Genomic DNA, 20,104 nt, shown 5'->3' with positions numbered 1-20,104 from the left:
TGTGCTTTTTTATCAGACTCTTGATCGGATTCTGTCAACAAACTGGTATTTCTGAATGGCCTGAGGCCAGGATTAAGTATTTGATGAATGTATAATGCGTGCCAAGAGCATTCAGTTAATAACATCTCATTTTTGTTTGTAGCAGCTTTTGCATCAGAGCTCTTTATATATTTTCTAAGAAGTCTTAATATCTTTTTCAAGTACCCTTTTGTTAAGGTTGCATGTTTCATTTAAAAGCAACAAATGCATAAACAATAGGCATCCGAAGTGAAAGACTTGTATACACAAGAGCAAACAAAGAGTTAAAGCATGTACATACCAGCACATGCACATATTTCCCCATTCAGTTATAGCCAAAGGCAGTTAACTTCTTTCAAGGGAAGTGACAGCTGACAGGACGTCCTGCAGACCCAGCATGCCATTTCCTCATGGCTGCAGGAAAGTAGACATTTGTTACAGTATATTAAAATAAACTTTGATTTTCACTTCCTTTTTTTAGTGTATGTGTGTGCGTGTGCGTGTGTGTTGTGTTCTGAAAGTAAGTATGTGGCATCATGTTAATTTTTCTAAAGGGCAGAGTAGCTCTCACGTGCTGACTCTTCTGGTTCATGTCATTTGCCTCATTTATATCCCTGGTAAACGGAACAGAAACAGAGAATGCATGAAACATTCAAGAAAAACATGCATTGAATTAAATTAAAACGTGCATTGAATGAGTAACACTTTGAGACATGCATTGAGTAACACTTTGAAACATGCGTTGAGTAGCACTTTGAAAAATGTATTGAATAGCATATTAAAAACATGCATTAAGTAACATTTGTAACATGCATTTAGTAACACTGTGAAACATTGAATAACATATTAAACATGCATTGAGTAACACTTTAAAACATGCATTTAATAACATATTAAACATGCATTGAGTAACACTTTAAAACATGCATTTAATAACATATTAAACATGCATTGAGTAACGCTTTAAAACATGCATTTAATAACATATTACAAACATGAATTGGGTAACGCTTTAAAACATGCATTTAATAACATATTACAAACATGCAATAAATAAAAAATGTTAAAGCAAGCATTTAATGACACATTAAAATATGCAATAAATAACATATTAGAAACATGCATTGAGTAACACTTTGGTGCAAAAATAGCTTTTATGATTTTTTTATTATTCAACATTTTGTTTTTTGTTTAGCATTTTTATACTGCATTACATGTATCTCACTTTTTATATAAAATGTTTTTATATGGCCATTGTATTTTGAATTTATACCTTATTTACCTGCAGATACTGCAGAATTATTCTCCTCCATTGTTGTAGTATACTTGCTTTGCCAAGTCACTTTACTTTTATCTCTGCATTATATTGAGCTTTCTGTCATATTGGAACAGTAGTTGAATAAATCATCTCGGGTGCTACTTTAAAACACTATTGATTAAGAAAGTGTATGTTTCCTCAGTCCATCTTAATACCTCATGTCACATTAATAGATTATTTGTTTCATACTTAATGGTTAAGTGTGTTAAGTGTGCTATATTCATCCCTGTGTAATACCCAGCAAGTGGAAAATTAAGTATTTTAACATTTTTCATAGGCAAGGTGTGTAATGTATACTAAAGCTTTATGCATTTGTGTGTGTGTGTTCTAGGCCTCTCTCTATATTCAGCACCCCAGGGTGTGTGAGGAAGACACCCTCCAGAGGAAGCAGAATGTTCACCCTGTCTACTAAATCACCTCCTCCAAAGGTGCCCCAGCCAGAGAGGCTGGATGAAGTGTACGAGGCCCTAAAGCGAGGACTGCAGTATGTACACCAGGCATTACAGTTCATTTAAACGCCATAATACAGTTTGTTATTAGTTAATTGCACAGAGGTGGAGCTCTTAGTCCCTAATAGAAATATAGAAAGTGTCTGATTTATGCTACACTCTTACAGATCCTACATTCAGGTCCATCAGATGGAGCTGGACAGTCTGAACAGACAAATGAAGGAATCCAAAAGAAATTCACGCTTGGTAAGTGTGAACATGTGAGCGAAAACATTAGAATTCAACATTTGAAGTGTTGGGTCATTGTTTGAATTTACACAACGAGGACAAACATTTGAGCCCTCTATAATAAAGAACCTTAGTGAATGAATATCTAAAAGATTTTGGAACTTGAAGAATTTGGTTGGGTTTGATGACGCAGTGAACGTAACCTAAACCTTTGTAGTAGTTGTACAGATGACAGTGCTGTCATGGTACTGAGCAATTTAATAGTACTGAGTTTTGATATGAAGTCTTTCTTTTATTTTGCTACAGGGGTTTTTGTATGAACTTGACAAGGTGAGTGAAATCTTCTTTCTCTAGTTAAACTGCACAGTTTCAAAGACCCGATAAAGCATTATGAAATCTTGTTTTGTGTAGCTGTTGATGCCTGTTAAAATAATATTATGATTGATGTTAAAATAAAATGTTATTTTGTCGTTCCCCAGCAAGTGAAAGTGATTGAGAGATTTATGAGACGGCTGGAGTTCCATCTCAGTAAGGTAAAGTCTGCTGTTTAACTGAAATATGCAAATCATGTGAACATGCAAATATTTTGTGATATGGTATATCCCCAGGAACACATGATAATAAAAATACACTTTTAATGTTTGAAAACCTGTTAATATAAATAAACACTAAGCTGTGTACACACATTAATTTTACTTTTTTAGAGGATTTTAAACTTTGTAAAAGGGCTGGTCGTATATATGACCGTCCATCTATGTAGGGATGGGCGATAAACCGGTAGAAATGATAAAATGGTAGAAATTTGTCAGCCGGTAGAGATTTCGGACTATTGTCTCTATTGAGGTTATGCGCCCACGTCACGTTGCCGTGTGCGTGTTCACGAAAACTTAACGTTTGTACATGTATTTAAGCACCGCAGTTTTAAAACGAGTGATTTTAAGCCATTAAAACACAAACAACAGTGCTTTATGTTCATGCTGTTTCTGTGTTCGAGGAGCGTGCAAGTCGCGCACCCGCTGCTTATTAAGCTTGTGATCATTTTTGCTGCTTTATTGGACTTAAATAAACATATGCGTAAAAATTTCCGTCTTTGCAAGTATCCTCATAAACATAACCATTTGGGTCTTAAGAGAAAGTAAACAGCTGGAAGAGAAAATGCATGTGTAACAATATATCGGATCTGGTCTTAAAGGAGAAGTTACCTAATTTTGCTTTTGCACGGTAGATTCTGAAAACTCTTCTGTGATACATATTGTAATCATGATATAAAATGAATCCTATCGTGATATAAGATTTTGGTCATATCGCCCACCCCTACATCTATGCAACAGAAGCCCTGCCAGAAATGTACTTTGAGGTCAGATGAAAGCTTTCCAACCAAGTCACATGTTGTGCAGCTGTAAGGAGAAAACACTGTCTTTAGTTTAAATTGTATACTTGAGGCATAAAGACTGAGTTTATTTATTTAAAAAAATTGACAATGCACATTAATAACCATGCAACACATAGGCACATAAAAATATGCCAAATGTAGCCATATACTGTAGGTTCATTTTCATTTGTAGTCTCATGCATGTTGATATCACAAATACATAAAAAATCTAATTTCCAATCATATCACAATTGACTTTTTCCAACCAGCATAATTATAACTATCAAAACACATATATATTACCTCAAAATATAAGTAAACATTTGATTATCCAATATAGCCACTGTTTAACAAATGTAGAAAAGGAAATAAAAGGTACAATATCCCTTATCTCAAGAGGCACAGTATTCATATACGTACAGCTCTATAAGAAAAAGCTGATTGACCAAAAGTACTCCTTTTTTGACTTGCAAGTGATCATTTATTTCACTTTGGGTGCTGTCCTTCTGTATAGTGGTAAAGCATTGTGTTAGCAGTGCTAAAGGTTATGGGTTTGAACCCAGCAGCACATGAACTGATAAAATGTTTACCTTGTAAGTCGCATTGGATACAAGCATCTGCCAAATGCATAAATGTATATTTCGCCATTCATACCAAAATTACAAAGATATGAATTTTGCTTAATTTCACCCAACCCTACTTATAGTGTAAATGGCATTAAATAATTAAAAAACGTGACTGCAAAGGTCTTGCTTTCTCCCCTTTTTTCTCTCCCCATTTCAGCATACAGATCTTCTTATTTGGTCATGTAGTATTTATTGATTCATTTATTGTTTAACTTAAACGTAAACCTTACATCATGATTTGTGCAGTTGTGCACAACACGACATGACACTTTGGTCCAACTTTGGTGTTTGTGTGCCTGCATGTACACCGCGACTCCATAGTCAAAAGAGCACAGCGGGTCTGTTCTTGTTCAAACGTCACTGTGTCAGTGATTGTTTTTGCATGGCCCAGTAGCTCTGATAACAGCTGCCTGCTGGTGTTTATGCCTTCATGCACGTACATCTCTCCCTAAACACAACTTTTCTGATATATATATTTTCTGATGTGTATATATATACACACACACACACACACACACACACACACACACACACACACACACACACACACACACACACACACTCATCTATAAGATATATAGCACACATTTACAGACACACTGCAAGGGACATGGGTCACAGACAGAGGACGCATTCCTGACCCGTTTGGGGAGCAGTTAAACCCTTTGCTGGACTTGTTGGAGTCTAAACTAAACTAAGCCAGCTGCACTATAGGAATATGTTTTCCTCTGTCCTCTTCATCTTCCATAAACTAATAACACATAAATTAGGGCTGTGTTTTTATGGGGGGATAACACAGCAAGAGACTGCTTGCTATTGCTGGGTGAGATATGTTGGGCCTTCAAGTTATGGATTTTATGGTTAAAGGTTTGCGTCCACCAAAATGAAATTCTGTTGTTAAATGCACACCCTTATGTGGCGTTACTTTCTGTATTTTGTAGAGGGGAACTATTAAAGAGTGCTGACGCTGTTTTTCCATATTATTTTGAGGTGAACGTCCATTTAGGCAGCTTTGCTGAGGTGTCATTCCAGTGCTTCATTTTTAGATGCTTTATATCGTGAAGGTGAAATAGGGTATTGGCTATGACCTAAAATAAATGCAAGTGAAGAGGTGTGCTGATATCAGCTTTGTAGCAATTGTGGCCCTGTCATAACTTTGTGAAACTTATGACTGTCTCGCTGACACACTGCCAGTATGGTGGAGCATGCATGCTCACTGAAAGACTCCTAACCACCTCCAGATGGATAGAGGGAGAGATATTTTCCTTCTCTGTCTCTCTCTCTCTCTCTCTTTCTGCCTTCATTCTCTCTTTTAGTTATTGCAGGAAACCTTTTAAGGCGCTGCAGACTGTTTAGCTGTTAGCTCTCGATCTTGTGTGTGTTCATGTGCCTGTCCTATTATGATTATGTGCGTATATGTATACAGTATTTTGCAGATGCATTGTAGAGGGTTTAGTTAAGTCATCCTCTTTCGACTCATCATCCAGAAATGGATACACGCTTTGTAAACACGTTGTAAACCCGTGTTGTAAATACGTTTTGAATAACTGTTTGCTTAAATAGCTATCACAGTGTGTATTACTCTGAACATCTGCCTAAACATTTATATTTATATAAGCTCGGCAATAGTTTGTAGATGGTAACGATTGAACTCTTTTCTGCCTTATTATTGACTTCCAGATCTGCAAACTTGCTCATGGTTGTGCGTATAGATCATTAAAATCTAAATTACTTGTATTGTAGACAGTGAGGCCCAGCAGGAAGTACTTGGGCAATAAGCGACTAACAACAAGAAGTTGTGGTTTGTCTGTGTGTTTGTGTGTGCATATGTACATACAGTTGATTTATCGGGTCAACATCACCATCTGGATATTTACTGTGTGGCTGGTTGGGCTACCTCATTAAATCATAAAAATGCACATGACATTTCTTATTAACACACACATCAGTATTACACGTAGGTAATATAGCTCATTTATTTTAGTAAACGCTGTGTTGTTGTGTTTATGTGCAGATCGATGAACTCTATGAGGCCTACTGCATGCAGCGCAGACTGAGAGATGGAGCCAATAAGATGGTGAAAGCTTACACGGCCTCTCCAGGCAGTAGGGAGGCCAGAGAGAGTCTGTCTGAAGCTAACAAGAGCTTTAAAGAGTACACTGAGGTAAGAGGGTGTGGGCAGTTGAGCGAACAGCAGGAAGAGGAAGATGAAATGTGATTACCGTGACAATAAAGACAAGAAGTTAGGAGGAAACACTGTAGGTGGGATGTGAGGTTAATGAAGTTCAGTTCTGACATGAAATCCATTTTAGAAGTAAAATGTGCTTGATTTAGGATTAGTAAACTAAATGCACCTCAAAAAACTCAAATGTACACTGTAAAAATGTGCAGCATTTTTGACAAATCAACATATACATTTTAAGTTACTTTAACTTAAATAATTAGGTTAAAAACCCCTTAAAATTCCAGTGTACCGTGGGAGGGTAAAATTCTTGTGATTCGAATGATGTAAACCGTTTTAAGATACGATCAACACAGCAGGTACAATTTGTGTCCTTTTTAGGCATTTTTTTGTTGCCTTTTTTAGGAATGCTACAATTTCAACTTATTTTTATAAGTTATGTCAACTTTTCACAAGCCAAAACTTAAAATAGTAGGTTAAATGGACTTGCAAAATCAAGTTGTTTTAACTTCATGCTGGATTTTTTTATAGTGTACCTGAGTGGTAGTGATCAATTCAAAACTGAAATGGATTTAAATAAAATCCACTTCAGCTATTTAGGGATTATAGTCAGTGATGCGCGGTTTGATCCAAAATGAGCGGGTGCCTGCGGTGACCACGGTAACGAGTCATCCAAAAATATTTGTAATGATTTTCGGGTCGCAGTCGGTCAGATCGTTTGAAATAAAAGATGCCATTTAACTATTTTAAACAATTACTACTTTTGAAAAATGCAGGCCAGGAAGGGGGTCGGGTACAATATTTATTTTTTTTACAGACGAGTTGAAAACATCGGTCGAGTGCGGGTTGTTTATACATTGACCCGGGCATCACTGATTATAGTTGTGTTTATGCAATGAACTGTAAATTATATACATTGTAAAATAATTGACACAAACATGAATGGATTACTACCCAATTTTAATATATACAGTATTTTCCAAAAGTCTAAGGCCACGACCTGCTTTGATGTTTTTGAAAAGTTTTAATGGCCATCCAAATGTATTTTTCTTCATTAAAATACAAACAGAAAATACAGGAAGTATGTACACAATTTTCAGAACAAAATGGCTTCTGTTCTACTATTGACATTACAGTAACATTTTGCAGGTCCATTCTAAAAAAACACAAACTTAGCACTCAGAAAGGTCCATTTCCAATCTCAGAATGATTTTTTATTAATAATTATTTCAAAAATAATAATAATTATTAATTTTAAATCTGTATATACATCTGATACAGGCTTAAACATACGGTCTGTTTGCACACACACACAGAGGTACTGAAATGAGCCGCTCTGAGAAAAAGCCAATCGAAGCAGAGCTCAATATTAATATTCATGACCCTTTAAAATAGGGTAATAATAAACCTTTTAATTCCAGGGACAAATCCTAGCATTTTAAATGGACATGTTAAACCATTTTGTGCACTTAATAAGCTACATATCTTGCACATACCCTGTTACAGTGTAACATATTGTATAAATCCAGTCTTTGGCACCTTTAAGAGGAGCTCACACTTAATAATTTAGCTTTTAATTGTTATTTTTTATATTAAATACAAATTTCCTGTATGATCTGGTTGTATTATAATAAGGATAGAAATAAATAAATATGTTCACTATACTATTGCAAAAACAACTAATCTAATGGTGTCAGTGGTCTAAGACTTTTGCACAGTACTGTAGTTTTGTTAATGACAGCTCCTCGTTATATTGTACGACATTGTCAGGAGGTTATGGCGTCTACTCTGCTTAGGCCACATGATTTTTGTATTCGGGCAGATGGATGCAGAGACTTAGATCAATGATACTAATTCGATATGCTTATGGAAATAATACAGGCCAGCAATCTGATTAAGAGTGGATGGCCGTTCTCAGTCAAGTGCTTTTAATTACCCTAATGGTCACATCAAGATCTGCATTTATCTATAGGAAGAGAATTTTCCATGAACTCTCTCTCTCTCTCTCTCTCATCTGCAACCCTAATCTGTTTCTGTCTCTGTGTATTTAAGCACCGTCTCTTTATCTGTTTATTTAAGCTTTGTGTCTTTATCTGTCTGTCTGCAGAATATGTGCATGTTAGAGAGTGAGCTGGAGAATCAGCTGGGGGAGTTCCACGTCAAAATGAAGGGTAAGACAGAACTGGCCTTCAATCTACCTTATCCATTTATCTCTACTTGTCTCTGTTCCCTACAGTTTTGATCATATTTCCTCAAGCTAGCTTAAATAGGGAGCCAAAATGTGTATTTGAATAATGATGTGTTCCTTTGTTTTAGGGTTAGCGGGTTTTGCACGGCTTTGTGCAGGAGATCAATATGAGGTGAGATGTTTATGCTATGTTTATGATGTTTATTCATTACCACCCTCTCTTTCTCTCTACCAAATTATGGCCCAATAAGCTCCTGATGGATAAAAGCAAATACCGTCCAACTTTTTGCTCATTGAATAATCTGTCTTACTCAGAAATATGTCCCAGCATGTTGTCTTGACATCATCTGCTTTTTGCTGTCTATGAGACATATGACAGAAAGTGATAGTTTGGTCTAGGGGTTATTTGGCAGACACTTTCATCCAATGCAACTTGCTGATCATCCAAGGTATACATTTTATCTCTCTGTCTATGTATATATGTATGTATGTATGTGATCTATTGTGACCATAAGCAAATTATGGATTATCATCTCAACATAAAAGTGTCTGCTAAATGACCTAACAGAGGACAATAAAAGGCTAACATTAGCACCACTTCTGCTGTGTGCAGTCAAGAACAGATTTGTGGAGGCAAAGGGTATTTAAAGAGGGGTGAGTGCTAATGTGTCAGCCCCACCGCCACCTGTTTAATATGCAAGTGCTTCATAAGAACTGACAGGCTATTCAGTGCAGTGAGTAAGCACAGCCTGCTCAACAGGAGCCCACAGGGATGTGACAGAAGGGAGGTGGTGAGAAAAGAACAAGAAAATCACTCGAGATTATCTTCAGATAAATGATTGAGTGGGTGGTAGAGATTTGTTTTTTTAGGCCCATCTGTTATTCCCACTCTGTTCTTTGACTCTACTTTGCAAAAAAACGGACAAAAGCCATGTTGCCATGTTTATCTTACTCCTCCCCTCTTCACTCTAATAATCAGTATAATGTTGTTTTTAGAGCTTGGTGTATTTGCATTAACTTCATTCAGTGCCGTAGACAAATTTATATAGACCCTAATTTTAAGCCTGGCCACTGTATTTTACCTCCACAGATTTTTATGAAGTATGGTCGACAGCGGTGGAAACTACGGGGTCGGATTGAAATCAATAGCAAGCAAGTGTGGGACAGTGAGGAGATGGTCTTCCTCCCCCTCATCACAGAGTTCCTGTCTATAAAGGTACCTTTTTTTGAATATACAGTCACATTTGCTCATATTGTCTTTCTCACGCATACACAGTCCCTCTTTGATTCTTTTTTGTCAAACACACACCGCAGTCACGTCAGTGTGAGACATTAATGCACACAACAGCAGTGAAGAGCAGCTGGATTTCGACTTGTTTTTCCTCTCTCATTGGTTGTGTGACACATCTGTATGAAAGGATAGATAGTTTAGAGTCTGTAAATGGTAGGAAATTTCAGGGGAGAAATTATGGGAATGCAGCTTATATTTGTCAAAACTGTTAAGAAGTCTAAGAAATGGGCTTGTCTAGAGATGGGCTTCCAAATTAGTAAACCAATCTGTATTTTAACAATTTTAAGATGGATGACAAAGTCTGAAATAGGTTATGTTAGTGTAAGATTATCTTCTATTTTGTTTAAAAGGTGACTGAGCTAAAGAGCCTGGCCAATCATGTGGTAGTTGGGAGTGTGTCCTGTGAGACTAAGGACCTGTTTGCTGCCCTGCCCCAAACAGTGGCTGTGGATATCAATGACCTGGGCACCATCAAACTCAGTCTAGAAGTCTCTTGGAAGTAAGTATAGCTTTTGATATATTGTTTTAGGATATGCACACCAGTGCATCTTCTGCAAAATTTTGAAAACAAAAAGCATTTAAATGCACAGCCAACTTTGACGTTTTGTCTTTTTTTGCAGTCCATTTGACAAAGATGACCAGTCATCTTCAGCTAGCACAGTCAACAAGGCTCCTACCGTCAATAAACGCTTTTCAACGTACAACCAGAGTCCTCCGGACACACCTTCTCTACGAGAGCAGGCCTTCTATGTAAGTCTGCCCTCTGTTTAAATGCATATATAATAGTATGATTGACCCATCCTTTAAAATCTATATCTGTATCTGTTTTCATAACTGCACTTTGCGTCTGACATTTGTGGGTGTTTAATGTGATCTGAATTGATTCAAACAAGCATTTCTGCTAAGTGCATGACTGCAAAATGAATATGCCACTTATTCTCTGTTCTAATGGAGAGCTCTACAGTCCCATAAGATTTCATTTAGAGCTATAGGCTCCACATATGATTGAGTTTCTCAGGAATATTTTCATCCCGGGTCATGAAATACCAAATCGTATAGTTAGACACGATTGCATAGACCTCAACTTAGACCAAAAGTGCATTTACATAACAAAGCTAGCAGTCATGCCCAATATCCCACACTAACTGCATGCAGACAGCTCCACGGAGCATGATGTCCAAACATCGCTGGTCCCTACTGGACGTTTTCCGGGACACTTTGACAGAGAAACTGACTCAGAGCTGCTCCTGCAGTGATGTCAACTCGGTTCGCATGGGGTGCGCTCTGCCTTCCAGCCATGTAAGTGCGGTCGGCTCATAAGCCTAGCGTGTGTGTGTAGTCATATAGCTTAAGTTTGTAGTCCGTAGCTGGCTGAAAGAGCGTGAACGACGGAGGGCACGAAAAACAGGTTTGAATGCTTTAATCATAGTTTTAATAATTAGCAGTGTCTGCAGTTCTCTCAGATCTTGTAAATTATAGTTGTAGTGATTTTGTAGTGTCCTGTAGTTATCGTTGGGTGTCATGTAATTTCGTAATATTGTAATTGCATGTGCATGTTGTTGTTTGTAGTTACATATTGTTTTGCAGAGTCTCTGTCAGTCTGTTTGTGATAGACAATAGAAGGATCAACGCAAAAGCCTTCAGTAACATATTAACAGATTGCTGTTATTGTTTTGAAGGGTGGTCACATTTATCCAGTGAGGCAGAGAGTGACTATAGCCTAAGTTAATTAGAGCGAATGTGTTGGCTCTCTGGGCCTAATGCCAGTCTGGTGTTCGCTATAATGATGCTCTGTGTCAGAAGTTACATTGCTAATGCTGAGAACACACTTTTGCCGTCATACTGTACTCCCCTCTACTCCTAGCTTAATTCCCTTTAGATGTCCCTCCCTAGGCAGTTGTCTTTAATGTAAGTACCTATAAGTAAAGTAGTACAGCTAGAAGAGGTTCCTACATAGAGTACCCTGCTGAAAAAAAACAGCAAGACCAGCATATGTTGTGTTTTGGTGCTGGTTTTCTAGTGAACACCAGCTAAACCAGCATCAAACCAGCATCAGCACCAGCATTAGCACCAGCTAAACCAGCACCAAACCAGCATTAGCACCAGCATCCCATGCTGGTCATACCAGCATATGTTGTGTTTTGGTGCTGTTATGCTGTGACCACCAGCTAAACCAGCATAGACCAGCATAATTCCCATGCTGGTCCATGCTGGTTTGATGCTGTTTTTTTCAGCTGGATAAGGTTTCCAAAGCATGTCAAGATCTATGCAAATGTATGCATATGTCAGACACTTTTATCCAAAGTGACTTAAAGTGCATTCAAGGTACATTTGAACGTTCCCTGGGTATTGAACCTGGATTTTGTGCATTGCAAACAGTGAACTACCAACTGAATTCCTAAACTAAATCTGAAATGTCACTTAACTTAAAGGGACACTCCACTTTTTTAAATATGCTCATTTTCCAGCTCCCCTAGAGTTAAACATTTCATTTTTACTGTTTGGCGCTACCACTTTTAGCATAGCTTAGCACAATCCATCGAATCTGATTAGACCATTAGCTTCGCGCTTAAAAATAACAAAAGTAATTAAAAGTAAATAAAAGGTAATTTTTAGCGCAATGTTAAAGGAACCATATGTAGGATGGTGGCCAAAAATGGTACTGCAATCACTTTCAAATTACTGTAGAGGTGTATCCCATTCCCCTCCCCCGTGACTCGAGGTTGCCAGATAGTATAGGCTGCAGGATCCAACAGGAACGTACTGGTTGCTACAAGAAGCCAATGGCAAGTGACGAGTCCTACACATTAAGTTTTTTTTTTCTTTTAAACCTTTTTAGCCAACCTGGCCACACTGGCGGACCCGACGAGTCTTTGTTTACAAACTATTAAGTTTACAATGTATCATATTGATGAAGAAGGGTATTAAACTTGTCATGCCATATATCATTACAAAGGGTTTAGATGTCATTTCGAAGTGCTGTTTCATGAAATAAATGCTCTAGCAAAATTAATAATACATTTAATGAAACTAGGTTTTATCTGAAATGTTCATTCATAAAATGACATCATACCTTTATTATGAAACAGCACGTCCATAGTCCAATTCCAGGCTCGCGCTGCTCCATGCCAAACGTGAAATATTGATATTCCATCGGATTTTGCATAAAATAATCCTCAATCCATATTTTTTTCAATAATTGTGCAATTGTCTAATGTGGAGAATGCATAACGTTACGCGATCAGGGCAATCTCCATGCCAAACGTTTACAATGAACATGATTTCTTAAAGCAACACCAAAGAGTTTTTTTTACCTTAAAATAAAGTTTCCAAAAAAGTTTCAGTGGTTCATCCATTCAAAACAGGGTGAATGGCACTTTCACATTCGCTTTGCAGCCCTCTATCGGCCAAAACCGCACTAAAGAAGTTTCCAACCGTCGGGTAGTGGTCCTGTAGTTCGAGTGAAAACTACAAAAACTTGCTTTACGGCAGACCTACAACTAATCAGAGCCAGCTATGCTGCAGTATTTACGACAGTGCTAATGAACAATTACGCTTCTAACCTGTAGGGGGAGCAAAGAGCAATAACTCTTTAGTGTTGCTTTAATGTCTAGTGACATATCAGGGCCATTTTATGATTAATTGATATAAATTTCTTACATACTGTTCCTTTAATGGTCTAATCAGGTTCAATAGATTATGCTAAGCTATGCTAAAAGTGGTACCGCCAGACCCAGAGATCAACTGAATGGATTTTAAAACGGTAAAAAATCAAATGTTTAACTCTAGGGGAGCTGGAAAATGAGCATATTTTCAAAAAAAGTGGAGCATCCCTTTAATGTTTTAAAGAACAACATATACACCTTTACCAACTACATTATTGTAAATTTTTGATACATTTTCATTCTCATAATCTTGTTCTTCTCTCACAGAATATGTTGAGGAGACAGGAAGAAATGGAGAACGGAACAGCATGGTCAAACTCTTCCGAATCCTCAGACGATTCCTCCAGTCCTCAGCTTTCCGCCGGAATGCGGCACGCTCATAAAAACTTAGTTCAGCCTGCGGTACAAGCTGCTCCGCCAGCCATCGAAATCTCCTTTGCCCCTCGTGAATCAGCCACCTCCACTCCCACCCGCCTGGCCAATCAGAAGGAAGAGGATGAGGACGAAGATGAGGAAGATCTGAAGAAACCAGCAGCCACTATAATAGACACCACTGTTGCTCCTGTGAAACAGGAAGTGCCCAATGGTCATCCCCGGTATTCTCGCTCTCTCAGTCACATAAGCGAGAAAAGTGTAGATGGTGTTGTGACAGACAGGTTGTGTGGGGAATCCTTGGAGACCACTGAGGTGACCTCGACAGCCCCCTGTTTATTAGAAACTGACGATATTCCACATCGGGCAGAACCATGTTTTGTTGTTCCAGAATCTCAGGAGATCTGTCCCATTCCTGATGCCACCACCAATGAGCCAACCTGCACCGCTGAACCACAGAACTGTACAGAAAGTAGCAAAACGTGCCAATCAGCTACTTCTGAAAAAGCTAGACCCAGCTCTGTCTTCGACACATGCAAAGAGGACAACTCTTCTCCTAATGCTTTGTCAAAGCAGATGGACACTGAAGCTAGTAGGACTGATGACCTCACAAAGACAGAAACGAACAATGTACTAGTCAAAAAGTCTGATTCTTTATCAGAAACTAGACCTACGGACAGTTTGGAGGCACAATCGCCAGATTCCTGTTTGGGGGAGGCTCTTAGTGCTGTTATGTCCTCCCTTGATGATTATAGAGGCCAGTTCCCAGAACTGCAAGTCTTAGAACAAGAGCTGAAACTACTAGAAGAGGCGCTAAGAGTGAGTAGCCAAGTTATTTACTGTTTGAGAGTTTGTTTTTTCGATGTACGCATGTGTGCGCCACTATGTCTACCTCAACAAAATGTGAGGTTCAGTAATGTCACTTTAATGGCAATGAAAAGGTTATTAGTCAGTAATTGAAATGCCTTATTTTCACAAATATATCTATATTTCACTTCATTAGTATTTAACAAATAAAAAAAATCTGACTCATATATACACCGTCATTCATCCAATTCTTCTTCCATGCACTTAGAGGACTTTGCTGAAAAATTCTAAATGGCATGAGCCGGGATTAAGTGGATTTAAAGTATTTGAAGAACGTGCCGAGAGTTTTCGATCAATAGCAGTATCTCATTTTTGACGGAGGTGGCGCTAACGGCTTTTACTTCTGAGCTCTTCATATTTAGATCAGCATTTGTGATCAGCTTTTTCCTTTTGTGGGGTACAGAGGGTCAGGAAGGTTAAAAGCGGAGGAAACGTGACTTAATCTCTGTCCTCATGCAATGGGGCTTCAGTGTTAGGGTGTAACTCTTCCTGCTTGACTAAGATGTTAAATTGGTAGTGTTTGCGTAGAAAAGGCTTTTGGGTGTTTCTCTTTTACATATCCATGATGACCTGCGATAGCCATCAAAGCCTCAAAACAAAAGAATTTGTCAGGCGTGTTTCAGGGGTTTATTAAGGGCAGGTTTTCCTTGTACAAGTGAACTTAGTCATAGACTAAACATAAGGAGATGGGAATCAGTCTTTTTCCAGGACCAGCCCTGACTTGGTTTTGGGGCGGTCAGATTGTAGGATTTCATTCAGTTGAATTAGCATTTAAATGGGCTTGAATGGGTAAGAAGTATTGGGTACTTTGGAATATGGAATTTCTATATTGCAAGCCGGTGTATTATAACCAGACTAAAATACTGTATTAAACAATAAGCATCCATGACCGGATGCCATCCTATTTATGATGGATTTTTATACACATTATTTGCCATTTTATATATCATTTTTAAATATAAACAGAAATATTGTAGATGCTATAGATGTAAATGTCAGTCTCTTATGTGTACGTGTTAATGTGTGTATCTAAAGGCACGGAGTCGCAGTCGCTCGTCCAGTGTCAGTTTGACGGTCGAGACAGCACTTGGAAGCTTCGACTTTCTCAATACATCAGACCTGGATGACGAGGAAGAGGAGGAGGATGGTGAGAGACAGCATGTGACAGACAGGTTAGAACTTGAGATATGTCTCACCTTTATGCTGTCATGCTATTGGTTAGTAGTAGAAAAACAAAATGCATCTCTATGTAATGTTATGTAACACTACTGCCACCTAGTGCTTAGAAGGAAAACTTTATTAAAAAAGGTTTTACAATTTAATTCCAGTTCAGTCTCATCTTTTGTTTTTTTTTTAAAGAATGGTATCATATTGGTTATTGGTATTTATCTGATGTGTGTTTGTGTGCTGTGATGGATACAGCACCGAGGAGCAGCCAGCGGCTGTGGAGAGCACAGAGGAGGATGAAGGTTGTGAAGCACCATGTTGGGACACTCCCTCTACTCCTCTCAGCACAGGATGCCCGACTCTAGATCACACCCTGCTGGTTCATCTGAGGAACTGCAGCTCACAACTGCTGGTCAGTCACTTCATGTAGACGTTCGTCCCTTTAATACCTGCACCAACAAAAAATATTTACATTGTGTGCAGAATTCAGTTTGTAATGTAAGTAGTTAACTTAATGCAATTGAATCAACTTGGTACCACGGTAAAGAGATTGTATTCAACAGTAGGGTGTTGTGATGTGTAATAATTGTTGTGATGGTACTAAATAATTACCAAAGTCCATTTTCCATGCAATTTAAATGGTATTTTACTCTTGTTTTAATAAACAAAGCATTAAAAAAAACAAAAACATTTTAATCACATGATGGTAATATCTTGGCACTTTATTGGTAATAAAAAGGTTAATTGTTTTTAATTATCATTGTGTAAACTTTAAGAATGGACACTGTTTTTTATGTTCTTACCAGTAGGTTTGTAGTTGCTATTCTTCGACTCATCTCTCACATTATGACTTGTCTGTGTTTAACTCATTCATGCTCTGTGTTTTGTTATTATGAACAGAGGTTGGGCACATTCGGGCCTCTACGCTGTGGGGAGATGTATGCTCTTGACCGTCTTCTCAGGGAGGCACGAGTCCTCGAGCTCATACGATGGGTTGTCAAGGACTCAAAGACTGGGGACAGCCAACCAGAGGAAGGTAAAGACTCGCTGGGATTGGTCGAGATTGTTTAATTGTTTCATTTCACATAAAATATGTCTTTGTGTCTTTGTTTCATAAAATATTTCTTGACATTTTCTGTTTTATATTCTTTCTCTTTTCTATGTCGGAGCAGTTGTTCCTCAGTTAGATCAGTGTCAAGGGGCTGTGTTGCTATGGAGGCAGTGTACGGATGGCTGCAGTGTGTACAGCACCTCCACAGAGACTTTCATACAGACACTCAGCAATGCTTATGCCAGCAGACTCCCAGAGAGAGGCGCTGGTTTTTCGGATACAGGTATATTTATGCGCGTGCGTGTGTGCCTGTACACGTTTGTTTAAACTGTAACTTTAATTAATTGAATAATCATTCAGCATAAATTGCATTCTGAAACATACCTTCCTGTACAGTATATTAAATATTGACTAGTCTCAATCTCAGGCAGTTTATTCACTGATCAGCTTATATTTTGCAAATACAAACTGAAGACAACAACTGGCTAAAATCACCAGTTTCAATTTGTTTGGCTGGCTTTAAAATAAAAAAGAAACTGAATGTATTTTCAGTATCAAATGTTTGAATGATATTTAGATTTTAAGTGTGGTGTGCTACTATGTTTGCTATTTATTTCTGCTTTGAATTTTTAACAATGATTCATTATGGACCTGCATTAAATTATTAATGAAATAATTTTTTTTTCAAATTTTAATTTTTTAGTAGAATATTACAGTGTTCATTATAAATAATTGATCTTTGTGGGTCATTATATATTTGTTAAATTCATGTGCTTTTATAAACTTAATGAAAAACTTTTAAACTTTTAATCAAAATCTAAAAGTACTTCCGCCCTCTTGTGGTGCACCTCTGATGAGGTCAGCGTGACTGCTTGGGCGGAGCATCGGTTAACCCCGCCCCCTCCGACTGTCAAGTCTTCTGCGAGTTCCCTATCTGAATGAAACGCCTACTTTTCTATATCCAATCAACTTATTAATATTAATATATATTTGATTAGCTCACATTTAAAAAATGCACTGTGATGGGTTGCTTAAAGGGACACTCCGCTTTTTTTAAAATAGGCTTATTTTCCAGCTCCCCTAGAGTTAAACAGTTGAGTTTTACCGTTATATTACGCAGCACCTTATTAAAGTCCCCTTGGTAACTTTAAAAGCTGGGGACTATTTTCGGGCACTGCATAATATCGTTCCGCCTGCTGCACCCTTGGTACGGCAGCAAAGTTCTAGATTTTTACTCCAGAATTAGGGCTGGGTATCGATTCAGATGTTCCAGATCGATTAAATTTTGATTCACAAGCTAACGATTTCGATTCTCGATTCAATTTTCGATTCAGGTTCTCGGGTCGATTTTTATACTCGATTCAACTCAATGAATATAGATTTAATACAAATACTATATTAATAAAAAAAGAACAGTGAACAGAAGTTTACAAGTGGGTAATTAATAAAAAAAATTAAAAGCCACAACACTATCGTTGTCGTCTTGCTTGCGAAATCTAAAATGCTTCCATACCTCTTACTTTTTATGTGAAGGAGGCATCATAGTCGATGAAGCACCTGAAACCGCCATTTTAAGCAGTAAGTGAAAGAATGACACGCTCCTTGGTAACATCGTGCAAGGCAAAAAAGAGGGTGAAGAAGTGAAGAAGACTAGTCATTTGATTAACGCTAATCTTACGTTCAATGTTTGCAGAAAAAAATATGAAAAAAAAACGATTCTGCTCTTTGATAATCGATTCTGAAGCAACCACGTAAAAAAAACGATTAATCGAAAAATCAATTTTTTGCACAGCCCTATCCAGAATGAGAGTATAGGCTTAGAATATCACAACTTAAAATTTTCTGACGTTCTTAGTACACGATGTAACTACAGAAAAGTTTTAAAAAGAAAAAATATCAAAACTCTTCGGTTATTTTTTACAAGATGCTAATAGTCTAATCAGATTCAATGGATTATGCTAAGCTATGCTAAAAGTGGTACTGCCAGACTCGGAGATCGGCTGAATGGATTTAAAAACTGTAAGACTGAATTGTTTAACTCTAGGGGAGCTGGAAAATAAGTATATTTAAAAAAATTGAGTGTCCCTTTAACATGTCAGGCAGATGATCTCTTGCGGTTCAGATAAACGAAAATAAACTGATAAGGATTAGACCTTATTTTTGGTCTGCATGAAACTACATTTTCAACCAGGGGGCTGGGGTCCACAGCGGGGCCCCAACAAATTTCCAATGGGGCCTTACGAAGATTAGAAATTATTCAAAATAAGACCAATCAAGCATTAAACTAAGCTAAAACAACCAAAATGGATGACATTTCTTATCCTTTGGTTATTTTTGTAACAAATATACATCTGTGTAGTCATGTCAAGCTCAAGTATATTTTATTGGGTAACAAAGGTTGAAAAAAAGGTTGAGAAGGACTGGTCTAGAATATACAGTAGTCTTTGATAGTAGTTGGTGACACTAAACTTTGTTGTTTGTTAGTGTTCCTGCATCTGGTGGAACGTATCCTGCAGAGAAAGTTGCCTAGACGTGGAGGTACGGCCAAAGAGACTCTCACGCTCTTCCAGTTCTGGAGCTACCTGGAAGCAGATGGAGTGAATGACCTGGAGGCACACATTCCTGAGCTTGCTGAAGAAGGTACATTTAAGCGTTCACATTGACAGCAGTTTTTGGGCATAAAATGTGTGCTGGAGCTTTAAGTGTAAATGAACTACACCCTTAAATCCTCTGTTGTGAAAAAACAAGTACTCATTAGCAAGAGTGATTGTGCAAATACAACTGGAGTAGTATCGACCCATCCCATCGTCCCATCACACTCCTCTGTCTTTGTGGTTTCTTGATGTATTTTACCCCCCCCCCCACAAACACATTTTCCCATCAGTGTATCAGTTTCATCCATTTATCCAATTTACCCCAATTTTCTCTCTTTTAGTGTGGCTTGTTCAATGCCTACAGTCTGAAGATCAAGATGTTCTGGTGAGGTCTTTGAAGAAGCCTCCGGAATGCAGTCTGAAGAGGGAGGGCCTACGAGCAGTCAGTATGCTGCTGAGGGACCCTAGGGGAAAGGTTTCCAGTGCTGCCAGCTCCTTGCTACGGAGTCTAGCCGATCAAACCCGTCACAGGGAGAGGGTAAGATGCTGGTGCCCAAAAACGTGTGTCCAAACTTTTGTCTGGTAGTGTAGTGAAGCATTTTATTTATTTATTTATTTAATTTGTGTTCCTGTAGCTCAGTTGGTAGAGAATAAGCAATACAGAGGAACACGCATACAAATAAATGTATATCATAAATGCGCTGTATGTCCTTTTA

At 38.0% G+C, this 20,104-nt stretch overlaps 1 protein-coding gene across 5 annotated transcripts in view; it reads left to right on the top strand.

Annotated features, from left to right (window-relative positions):
• Positions 1-20,104, top strand: part of ripor1 (RHO family interacting cell polarization regulator 1) — a 64,786-nt gene that overhangs the window by 42,241 nt on the left and 2,441 nt on the right. For 3 of the 5 annotated variants that reach the window (XM_073815745.1, XM_073815744.1, XM_073815743.1), the window contains exons 3-20: positions 1,668-1,820; positions 1,953-2,031; positions 2,320-2,343; positions 2,493-2,546; positions 6,026-6,175; positions 8,301-8,364; positions 8,510-8,553; positions 9,472-9,597; positions 10,023-10,171; positions 10,293-10,422; positions 10,828-10,971; positions 13,605-14,528; positions 15,612-15,748; positions 15,999-16,155; positions 16,644-16,779; positions 16,916-17,077; positions 19,279-19,434; positions 19,730-19,926. In XM_073815745.1, coding sequence (XP_073671846.1) covers positions 1,668-1,820; positions 1,953-2,031; positions 2,320-2,343; positions 2,493-2,546; positions 6,026-6,175; positions 8,301-8,364; positions 8,510-8,553; positions 9,472-9,597; positions 10,023-10,171; positions 10,293-10,422; positions 10,828-10,971; positions 13,605-14,528; positions 15,612-15,748; positions 15,999-16,155; positions 16,644-16,779; positions 16,916-17,077; positions 19,279-19,434; positions 19,730-19,926 — 2,986 coding nt within the window. Of the gene's footprint in view, positions 1-16; positions 46-1,667; positions 1,821-1,952; positions 2,032-2,319; positions 2,344-2,492; positions 2,547-6,025; positions 6,176-8,300; positions 8,365-8,509; positions 8,554-9,471; positions 9,598-10,022; positions 10,172-10,292; positions 10,423-10,827; positions 10,972-13,604; positions 14,529-15,611; positions 15,749-15,998; positions 16,156-16,643; positions 16,780-16,915; positions 17,078-19,278; positions 19,435-19,729; positions 19,927-20,104 lie in introns of all 5 variants that reach the window. The other 2 variants (XM_073815746.1, XM_065283188.2) reach the window with 2 other exon arrangements.

Source organism: Paramisgurnus dabryanus, chromosome 9 (assembly GCF_030506205.2).
Source record: "Paramisgurnus dabryanus chromosome 9, PD_genome_1.1, whole genome shotgun sequence".
NCBI classification, from domain to species: domain Eukaryota; kingdom Metazoa; phylum Chordata; class Actinopteri; order Cypriniformes; family Cobitidae; genus Paramisgurnus; species Paramisgurnus dabryanus.
The sequence above is the reverse complement of the archived record's forward strand: the minus strand, read 5'-3'. Positions and strand labels throughout refer to the sequence as shown.